The following is an 11655-nucleotide window of genomic DNA, read 5'->3' on the forward strand; positions in this document are numbered from 1 at the left end:
ATTCATTTATCAGGGGGAAAAATGCTGATTAGTTGACTAATCCCTTAAAATCTACAATTAAGCCTACACTGAATATCCAAGATATAAGGTGCACTCTTCATTAAGTATATTAATGAGATGAATTGACCATAATACCTTATTGATCTCCCTGATTAAACCTAACCATCAACAAAAGAGAGGTAGATAAAGAAGTGCAAACAATTAAGAGAATGCTTTTTAAACATATCGGGAAGATGCCCCCTTTTAGTGTGCAGTGTGAAATATTTATATGCTTCATTCATCACAACAAGAAACATCCAAGCTCTTAACACCTCATTTTATTGTCCCAACATTCAAAAGTACAAATAATTCAAACACAACAGTTTTATGAAAAAGAAAAAACAAACATTTACAGCAAGATTTTTATTTTGTTTCCAGTTTCAGAAATGACCTAAACTAGCAAGGATAACATGAAGTCATTCATCGCAGTAATTGGATTAATAATAAGAATAAGAATACTAAGAATAATAGCAATAATAATCATAATAATCATCATTGATAATTGTTAAGTAATAACATAAGCAGGAGAGAGTAGAGAGAGCCACAGTCATGGGGCCCCTGTGAACATTTTTTCGTCTTTTTTGTCTTTAAAGATTTCGTTTATAGATTTTTCAGATAGTAAACAAACACGTCTCAGGAGGAAAATGAAAACTGACAAGAGCCGAGTTCCTCTGTTCACCTTCCCTCCTCCACTACTGGCTGCGTTGTTCCTACTGGCAGGCTGCCACTATAAGGCGCTACAGGGGATGGTGTGAGCCATAGGGGTTGGGCATAGAGCGAGGTGACGCAGCCCCATGTTACAAACACCCTGACATGCACACATATTGACACACACAACCGCACTGGCCATCTCTGTCACACATGCACTCAGGGAGACAAACATACATTATACTTTTGTATATATGTGCACTAAACAGAACCAAATACTCTCTCACTCACACACTCATACACTCACACACTTAACATATGTATATACTGTATATACAAACATTTGGACGTACTCCACGCTAACAAACATGGGCAAACGCACAAAACGCACACACAATTACATAAAAGGAACACTCACACACACACTCACACACACACATGCACACAGGGTCTAGGCGGAACACAGGCACGCATTGTAAGAGTTCAAAAGTCATACAGTGTAGGAAATTAGTTCACACATCAGAACAACATTCTACTGGGGTCGTTGCATAATTCAAGCTCCCGACGGCAGCGGGGAGCATGAAGGGGTCTGGTTGGTGGGTGGGTGGGTTGCTTTGTTTGTTGCCGTTTATGACATTAGAAAACTATGCGATTGGATGGCGCAGATGATGACTGGATATTAATGATGATATAAGATGACCCGGCCTGTCAGATGACTGAGGTGTGAGAGAGAAGGATGTACTTATGTGAGCATGCGTCTGAGTGTTTGAAATGCTCTCCACACACCTCCTTCATGTTTTCAAGTCTTAACAACAAACAGAAAAATCCAATTCCGTATATTTATACTTCTGGAACCATTCCCTTACCTTTCACCTTTCAAAATATATAATATATATCATATTAGAGTATATAAAATATAGAATCGGTACAATCCCTTTTCATACCTCCAGAGTATTTCTTAAGTATAGCAACAACTGCTTTAAATAACAGTTGGTGTGCAATGGTAACAATTTCTCATTTTTAAAGATTTGTTGGTATGTCATTTGAAAACATGATGAATATTTTTAAAAATAAGTTTGACTCTTAAGTGATTTCGACCCATTTAGTCCAGTGCAATGAATGACCCTCAAACAACAATGGGCATTTGCTCCTTTTAAAATGTATCTGCCCAAGCCTCCAAGAGCTGAATGTTATATAAAATGTTTTACTGAAAACTGAAAACTATGCTTTCAGACCCACATTTTTGCATAAGGTTTCATCACAAAGCGGTAGTAAGTGGAGGGAGGGTGTGGACGGAGTGGCTTTTTAGAACTACACAAACTTATCACAGGTTATATTGAACCAGAACGACTGTTTATAACATTCTATTAAGACTAAACTTTATTGAAAAAGATCTAAAGATTTCATTTTAACAAGACAAGAAAAAAGCAATAGCAAATTTAACTATTAACTAGGTTATGCATAGCGAGTAACTGTTTCTAGTAATAAGGGAAGAGCGTCCCCCAACCCTCCAGACATTTTTTTCAGTTTTCTTGACTTTTAGATTTTTTATATTGTAATTTTGATATATTGGTACAAAGCACAAACGTACTAAAAGTTCTCTCAGTGCAGTGGACTACTGGAAGAGCCTCTCCACTAGTCGCTTTGTTCCCTTTTGCTCAGAAACGCCACCCTCCCTGTACCAGAATCACGCAAATACACAGACAATGAAACAAATAAATACATAAATACACATATAAAATAATAAATACAAATAAATAGAAAAATAAATAGTTTAAAAAATAGAGAAGTGAATAAACTGGTAAACAAATAGTCATATTCTAAGCTTTTGTTCGGTTTCTTTTGCCGCGGCAGCAAACTGAAAGTTAATCCAAATCTTTTTTTTTTCTCCACAAGCAACATGACAACAATTGAACAGTTTCCTCACAAGTTTTTCTAAGTAACTGAACCACCACTTCATAATAAGTTGTCATATGAAAAAGACAAGCTCAAACAAAAGAACAGTGACAACTCATATAGTACAGTAGATATTGTAAAACAAATGTAGACTATATATGTATATATATATCATCTATTTGTACACAGCAAAGAAAGACACAGTTGTCATAGATCCTTTTTAAGGAAACAAATATCTAGACTAAACGGAACTAGCTAATCATCATTTAGTTTTGACAAACGTTTCACGCTCAGCAAGTAACCTAAAAGTCAGCAAGCCAAACAAAAAAAATACAAAATAAAAATTTGTTCAGTGATTCTTACAAAGCCCAAATTCATTAATCTGGTTATTCAGCAAAGAAAGTCTCACCAGATTTTTGGGCCAACAATAAACAAATATTAAACAAAGAACAGCAGCTCAATTCAATGCCAACATCGAAGTATTTTTTTTCCTTTAAACAACACATAGAACAACAAACTTGGATATTTAAGATATGTGAATAATGTAGTATAGCACCTACTGTTGATCGCTAAAAGGAAGTTCTTTTTAAATGTAAATTCACAAACGCAGACCGAAGAAAATGATATAATGTATAGTATGCTGTCTAAATGGATAGATGTGTATATATATATATTTATTTACTGATATCCCATATTGACTGATGACAAAAACAAGTAACAAGTGGACAAAGGGTCTTCTTGCTTAGGGCTCTGCACTATAAGGATGGTTAGGCCTTGGAAAGACCCCTCTCCCTCCCCTTTTGGGTATCGCTGTTGAATAATTACGCACTAGTACACATGTGAAAAATTACCAAAATCACCTGCCTCGGCTTGCATCCCTTCCGTCTACAAAATCACTGCCAACTTGGATTCCCCAAAAAACAAACAACCTTCGATCCTATAAAGTACCACGGCAGAACAACAAGACAAGGTGGTGCCCCCTCCCTCCCGCCCCGGCCCCCCCTAGTTAGCCAGTCAAAATATTTTTCTCTTTTTCAAATCCAGATTCTTGTAAAAATTCTTCAATAATTATTATTTTAATTATCATTTATAAAAATAGATCTTCTTTCTCTTTATTTTTATCTTTTTCTAAACGCATTTTTTTTCAAGCAAAGAGATCTTCTCTTTGGCAACGGTGTTTTTTTTTTCTTAAATTACTGAACGTGTCATCAGGAAAGCTAACCCATCCCCTCCCTCGCCCCATCTCCCTAAACCCCTGTGAGGAAAGACATTATGTTTTGTTTGCGATACAAAACAAAATCAATGTTAGAAATTCTTTTCTTTTCTACATTAGAGTTGCTGAGATTGTGGAATCCCATCTATAATCGATAAGGGGAGGTTTTGGATACACACTAAAAATGAATGAATGGTTCACCAATTTAGAAAAGAGCCCGCTCCCTTTCACCGACAGGGAGGTATTTAATACTAACGACAGTGGATCCGGATTTACAAAAGAAAAACAAATCCTGAATCAAGACAGAGAAAAGGTTTCAATCTAAAAAGGACGTTCTCTTCTCTGAAATAAGGGGATACAGGGATTTGCTACTGTGTACACAGAAGAGAAAAATCATTTTAACAACCACAACAAACAGAAAGAATATACAATAAAGAGAAGCCTGCATTATCACAGGAGCTTCCAAAAAACTCATGAACATTTTCATCATTTCATTTTTGTAATACTTAGGCAACATTGGCTTATAGGTCCAAAGTTATAATATAAGCCATTTCTAGTTCAATTTGTTTGATGGTTTGTCGGTTGCTTTGTGTTCCGGTTGGAGTTTGTTTGCTGTGTTGGATGGCTGTAGTAGGGTGGTAGTGACTGAAGGGGCTAAGGGACAGGTGGAGGTGGGGGGAAAGGTTTGGGGCAATTTGAGAGCTGACAAAGTCGCGGGGCAACTGCTTCTACTTGTTAAAGTTCAGGACTTGTGTGTCTTGTTAGTCTTGAAGGAGACTTGCAAGACACGGTCGCCCAACCTGTAGCCGTTGAGACTGGCGATGGCCATGGCCGCCTCGTCGTAATTCGTCATGGTGACAAAGCCAAAGCCTTTGCACTTGTTGGTGTTGAAGTCACGGATCACCTTGACATTGTTGACCGCACCGAAGGGCCCAAACAGCTGCCAGAGCACACTCTCATCTGAATCTGGGGACAGGTTGTACACGAAGATGCACCAACCGGTGCCCGTGTGCCCAGGGATGTTCATGCCAACCAGGCTGGTCATGCTGTCAATGGTGATGGGGGAGAACCTAGGAGGAGAGGGAGAGCAGAAAGAGGGGGAGAGAGAAAATCGCAAGTTTTAATTGAACGGGTGAAGGCATATAGAATTCATCTAATGTAAATGAAATGGCCATAAACCGGTGACAAACCTATCTCCAAATTGTCTTGTAAAGCCACATTTTTAAATACATAATCCTTCCAAAATCTAAAAGCTTGTCAATTCTGACCTGCGTGATATGCTACTATCTATAGCCATAAAAAAATAAAGCCTCAAACTTAATCGTTGAAATATTTATGATTTACTGAAAAAAACTGATCTGCTAACCAATAGCACAATGTCCGAAAAATATGGATGTACAGTATATGCGTGAATCTATGTATATACATTAATTTCTAAATGCATGAGTTTTTGTGTATGTGTCTGCATAGCTACTACTAAATGAGCTCCTCAATTCTGAGAGGCCTCCTGTCACGTGCTGCGTGCTGTATCTCTGCTGAAGGAGATGCAGACGAAGGTTCTCTCTTTGTATCCTTGAGTGGCTCCTTTAGGAGCAAAATTGCAGGAAGTTGTTGAATTAAACCGTTGCTAGAAATCCATCAAAGACCATGCACCAGTCTGCTAAATCTGTTCTCATTCGCCTCATAATCTTTTCCTTTTTCTTGTGATGCAAGAGATTTGAATTCTCAGTTGACTTCACTTAATTGCCTTTCCGCTCAAAGGAAAAGGGAAAGGAGGGAAAAAAACACTTTTAAATAAAAGGTAAATGAGATAAAAAGGTTCATTTCTTATGCCACCTCTCTCCAAAAACGACTATAGGCATTATAGGGTGTGCTTTAATTGAGATTTCCGCTTTGCTGCAGCTGTCTCAAAGAAGGCTGCTTTCTTAAGGAAAGGGAGGGAAGGAGGAAAGAGGGAGCAAACTAAATGGAAAATGGAAGCACTTTACAGCCCAGTGGCAATAAGAGACAAAGTGTATTCCTCCCACTCTTCAGTCTGCGGGGTGTTCTGTTCTATTCCGGAGCTTGTGGCACTGATCGATAGTGGTGCTTGCTGCTCGGGGCCCCCCGACCCTCACTCTCTTCAGTGACTATATATGGCCGGCAATCACTACGACCTTCCTGCATGACTTTGGTCATGCGGAGTTTGCTTGTGGCCATCGTGTTTGCTGTTGATGTTAATACAGAGGTGATTAGCTTATTACTGTGCGGTCTCTACGCACCGATTAGACCTTTTTTTTAAAGATATGAAGATTATATATATGTATATTTCTTTATGATTAAAACCAGATAACAGTAAATAGATTATAGTATCACAAATCTATATGACTGAGAAGGGAACTTTCATATTCACCATAAGGTTGGTGCAGCAGCAAACCGTATAATAAAAGGTTCTAAACCCTTTGTCTCACATATCTCTACATGGCCTTAATGTGGAGGTAATATTTTCTCCAGTATTAGGCAGGTGAAATCTTAACCAACTTCATCAAGTCGAGGACTTGTCTGACCTGCTCGGCTGCGGTCAGGCCTCTCCTGCTTGGCTTCAAAAAAAAAAAAAAAACTTGGTGGTGATTTATATGTAAAAGCTGGAGGTTGTGACGAGGTTTGTGAGAGTTTGATGGGTTGGAGGCTAGCTAACACTGCCACTTTGAAGGTGTGTGTGTGTGTGTGTGTGTGTGTTTGTGTGTAAACGCGCATGCGAGCATACCCATCAGAGCGGGACCAAACACTAACCAATGTTACAGACAAGACCTGGGGTTGCATAGCAACAGTGTAGCTGACCAGATATCTATTCTGTCCTTATTGAAGCCAAGCACCTCCAGCTCTTAACTTTCTTCTCTTTTCTTTCAAATAATGACCTCAGATCACTGAGAAGCACTTTTAACTTGATGGCATGCTTTGCCATCATGACGGCTGAATCAGACCCTATTTTCATCCATTAGAGGATCATGTCAAGGCTCATAGTGATGCCACAGTGCTTATTGGGAATGGGAGGCACTAAGGGTTAAACAAAATCACAGCTTTTCAGGAAGACTTGCTAAGAGAACATTTCTGTAGAAGCCAAAACATCATGTCTGTTTGAGTAGCTAAGCTGACTTCAGATGGTGTCCCCTGTGCAACATGCAAGATGCCACCGTCAGCACATGAAACATCTATCACCACAGTGGCTGCTGCTCTGAGTTATGTAAGGCCTATGGTAGCAAGAAAGCAAAATGAAACATGGAGGCGAAAGGAAGGAATTTGAGCAGAGCAGTGCCGAGCAAAGCTGGAGCTGTCTGCAGTGAAACAGCGCTTCCTGTTTCCAGCAGAGATCCAGGTTCATCCAGCCTTATCCTGTGTCCTTGCTGAACACTAACCTCATCTCAGCTAGTACTGCCAAGAAATTAAGGCAGTATATCAGTTTGTCAGTTGCCACTGCACGGATGCACATTTATCATATAAAGAATTACTGTATGTACATAGTTGGTAGTGGATGTGTAAAGGTTTTGTTCCAATGATGGCGTGAGTTGATACCCATATAATCAATGTGACAAATTCAAAATTGGCTCCAAAAGAGACTATTCCCAAGATATAGCTGTGGAGTGACAAGGCAGGAGAACCTGAATCCGGTAGAAAAAAACACACCTAGAAATTAGGAGTTTTACACCAGAGAACAAAATCCATTCAGTACACAGAAACAATCCAAACAACACCAGCACTTGTCATAATCAAAACAAAGCAAATTCATCACCACTGAAAACAAAGACTGATTGTTTTCAGAATTTTTTTTTTTTTTTTTTTAAACACCTAAGTGGTTGGTAGGGTTTTAAAACCAACTCAAGCTTACGAGGAAAAAACAAAAACAAATCAAAGAACCAAAAATGCAGTTGACCTTGAACGAATTGTCAAACGCAAAGTGACTGCAAAAATACAAGGAAACATAAACTAAAAACAGAACAGAAAAAAAAGAAATTGATAAATCATTGAGTCAACATGGACATCTGGCATTGGGTGAAGTTTTTAATTACCTCTTTACGCCATAGGCCATATTAAGCAAATTGTCCAGCCTGTAAAGAGAAGGAGGGTTCTGGGGTTAATGGTGGGCAGATGGTCGACTCACTCAATGGAACTAATGTTAAGTCCCTGTTGGAACTGCATGGTCCTCCTCACTTAAGAACAAACAAACCCATCTATAGTTGGCCCATTACACTGAGGAGCCCCACCAGAAAATACTATCATCGGTTAATGAATCCACAGTACCATCAGTATGGTCGGCACTTGCTTGGTTGGCCACATGGGCTTCAGTATAGCCCTGCCCTAGCTAATGCCAGAGCAGAGTGTTAAAGGCACATCAAAATTACTGTTGGGGCGACTTTTTAATTGTTACACAAGACTGCAGCAGTGGACTGGTCACAGTTCAGTCTTACAGTCACACACAGAGCACTAATGGCGGCAACGCGTGAGCGTAGCATGGCACATGCTATATAAGGATGCTAGGCTAGTCATAGTGCTACGCAATGGCAAATCATTGGCTTATTTTGTATGGAGTAAATTGAGTATTCCATGCAATTTAGGCCACCACATTGATGGTTTATTAGAACATGGCGGTTATTAAAAAGATCTTCATTGACTATGGCCTTTGATTTGTGTTAACTCAATTGAGAGAACACCTGAGATGACAGGAAATGATCCAGAGTTCTGTCAGTGTAATGGTTTGGCATTTGAATGATGGTGAGTGGGAGCAGGGGTGAAGATTAACATGTATTCTATCAGGTGGACCAACAAGAACACAACTGAACATTAAACTAGCCATGGAATTGTGAATGTCTGTCTTTGTGGTTAGGGTCAACCTGTTAAGTGCTAACACGTAAGGTGGAATGGCTGAGTGTTAGTCAGACGGTGTCCTCTGTCTAAGGCTTACATTTAAAAAAATAATAATTATTTTAGCCCAGTGAGTGAGCAGCCATTGCAGTCAGCCAGGGTATGTGTGTCTGTGTGTGTCTGTTTGTGAGCTGTATCAAATGTTGGCTGGATGCAGTCTGCTTGGTGACTCAATGACCTTCATTCCTCACTTGGGTCTGGCCTGTCTCATGTCTTATTAACTCTTCTGGCCTAATGGACAAGGGCCACGGCTTATTGAGCAACAGCTGGCCAGTGACGCCTTGTTCCTCTTGAACACACTACAAACTCTCTGACTTTGACTGAACTAGAAGCGTTGTTTCTCCTTGTGTCTTTCAGTCAACAAGCATTTGTTTTCTTGCAACAAACCTGCTACACAGTATTCAAATCTTAATTGAAAATGTCATTGTTTTTACCAAAATATAATCCTGGTAACCATTCTATAATTAACACTATTTAACAGTTACATTATTTAGTCACATAATGTATCCAAAACTACATTATTTGATTGCCGTTAAGAAAGTGGATACATTTTAATGGCTTTTAAGATATAACTTAAATAATAATTACAATACAATTTACATTACATATTTTAAACTATATTTATGTTGCATGTTAGAGATAACAGATCAGTAGTCTTCTCATTATGGATCAATTAAACAACGGGATGCCAGGTAATTGTAGTTTATTACCTCATAAATTAGTAATCTTGCAGAACTGTGAATACTGAAGATCAAGACTGAGGAGCAGTGTAATAAGCTGTTTTTTAAAATATTTTATACTGCCTCACAAGCTGCTCACAGTGATGGTTTTAAAATTGTAATGTTTAAGATGCATTTAAATGTTTAAAATGTCTAAAAGTCATATTGTGATAGGTACTTACAATGTACCCCCCACACCGAGGTCAGCTGAGTTAATTTACATAACCTTTTAAAATTTTACATAAACATTCTAGGCCTACATATTATCTGGGTTCAAAGTGTGTCTACTACAGCACTTTTTCTCCAACCATTATCAAAAAAGTACAAAAGCAGCCCTAAAACAAAGAAATAAAGTGGGGATAAAAGGATATATAATCATTAAAGCAGTAATTAGCCCATTACTTGGGAAGGAAAGAAGCAGGCTGCTTTGTGGGTAAATGAGTCAATTGGAGAGGATGCTCAGAGGAGAGGAGCTCCAGGCCCTGAAGCATGAAGACATCTGCTGGCCGCCGGGCCATTGGGCCACAACAAAACAACCTGCTGCTCTCTCTCTCTACCTCTCTCTCTCTACAACTCTCTCTCTGTGCCTTTCTCTCTGTACAACCCCCTCTCTCTCTGTACCTCTCTCTTGCACATGTACGAACACACACTGATGCACGCTCACCATGCAAACACTCTGCCAGCTTTTCACACTGCCTCTCCAAGCTCAATATAAACAATAGGGCTTTTGTGCTTTCTCTCAATGCCTGTTAATGGAGGAATGGGTGTTTTTGTCTTCTCTTTTTTGAAACAAAAATCTGTTCAATTAAAATTGGCTCCTGCCCTGGATATAATAAGGCTAATTTGCTAATTAGTACCATTAGTTAACGACAGAGGACCGGAAAGGGAGCTGGGATCTAGGGCTCGGTGTATTGTGCTTGAGTCGATAATGTTTGCTGTCTTGGAGAGGGACCATACAAGCACATTATACATTAACTTGTGTTACAGCAGGCCCACATGAGTTAGTCACACATGATAACTGCAATTATAAGTTGTTGTTTTTTTAAACTTAGTTACTACCTATAAGCAGCAGCACAAACTTGTTAAACATGTAAAGCAAGTAGGGTTTTTACAATCTTTAACTGATTTGATTTCTAGCGCTAATTTACATGTAATTCTACTTATTTTAAGTTCATTTAATATAGTTTTACCTTTTGAACAACAAAACATACTATAATTTATCTTACTTTAGATTTAAATGTATATCTTCAAAGAAAAACAGAACAACCAATAGCTCAGGTTTGACTGAATACTATGTTGTATTAGGGGAAAAAAGTCCTTTTGCACTGCCCTTAAAGATTTAGTAAAAAAAAAAAAAAAGGGAAACTGTGCACATAGAGCACATTTCTAACTTCTAAAGTGTTGAGGCTTTAGTGGAGGGCATGGAAGCAGAGAGCAGGAGTACAGAGACACAGTGAGGAAGTGTCCTGTGGTTGTGAGTTGTGATGGGAAGCGACAGCTCTCCTGCAGAGCCTGTAAATTGGCTTGGCGTATCACAGACACACAGCCACGCTACATCGCTCAGGTGTCACACCAGGGAAGCCGCTCCAGAAGAAAAATACCTTCCAAACTCTGACTTTGATAGAGAGTAAACAGCACGTCCGGCTTAGTGTTATTGAAAGAGAGAGGTAATTGTTAAAGTATATATTCTCTATCCAGTTCTGAAACGTTCTCGTTGGATCGGATGATAGAGCGGAATATTATACGATCACCTGTTTCTGTCTTGTTTTTTGTTGTAGGCAACATGACGTCATGGAGAAAAGCCTTAACCATCTGTAAGTGTTGTATGTAACGTTTAAATTAAAAAAGGGCTGTTTGTGTCCTTATGAGTGACAGGAAATGACTAGGTAGTATGCCTGCAAGATTCAGGGAAAAATATGAATCCCAATTTGATAACACGATTCTCTGCCACTGTTTTATTTTTTTTACAAAGTGTAATTACAAAACAAATTGGCAGTACCAAACATAGGTTTGTTTCGGCACCTATAGCATATTGCGCGTCACCACAACCCTGTAAACATAGAGGCTTCAATTAAGAGAAGAGAGAGCATCGCAGCACATGGGAGAGTTTTAAAACCTATTTTATACAGTCTATGTTTAAAACTCACAGAAGAAAGTAGTGGTGTTTGTGATGCGGTCGGCTCGTAAAATTAAATGAGAATCGAATATATATATATATATATATATATATATATATATATA

The 11655-nt window shown here is 38.8% G+C and overlaps 1 protein-coding gene across 7 annotated transcripts in view; it reads right to left on the reverse strand.

Moving 5' to 3' along the window:
- Positions 1-299: 299 nt before the first annotated feature.
- The window catches only part of elavl4 (ELAV like neuron-specific RNA binding protein 4), an 80654-nt gene continuing 69298 nt past the window's right edge, over positions 300-11655 (reverse strand). For 5 of the 7 annotated variants that reach the window (XM_034881396.1, XM_034881400.1, XM_034881397.1 and 2 more), the window contains 2 exons: positions 7843-7881; positions 300-4866 (listed from right to left, as the gene is read on the reverse strand). In XM_034881396.1, coding sequence (XP_034737287.1) covers positions 4539-4866; positions 7843-7881 — 367 coding nt within the window. In that variant the 3' untranslated portion in view covers positions 300-4538. The remainder of the gene's footprint in view (positions 4867-7842; positions 7882-11655) is intronic. The other 2 variants (XM_034881399.1, XM_034881398.1) reach the window with 1 other exon arrangement.

The sequence above is a fragment of the Etheostoma cragini genome, chromosome 9, assembly GCF_013103735.1.
Source record: "Etheostoma cragini isolate CJK2018 chromosome 9, CSU_Ecrag_1.0, whole genome shotgun sequence".
NCBI classification, from domain to species: Eukaryota; Metazoa; Chordata; class Actinopteri; order Perciformes; family Percidae; genus Etheostoma; species Etheostoma cragini.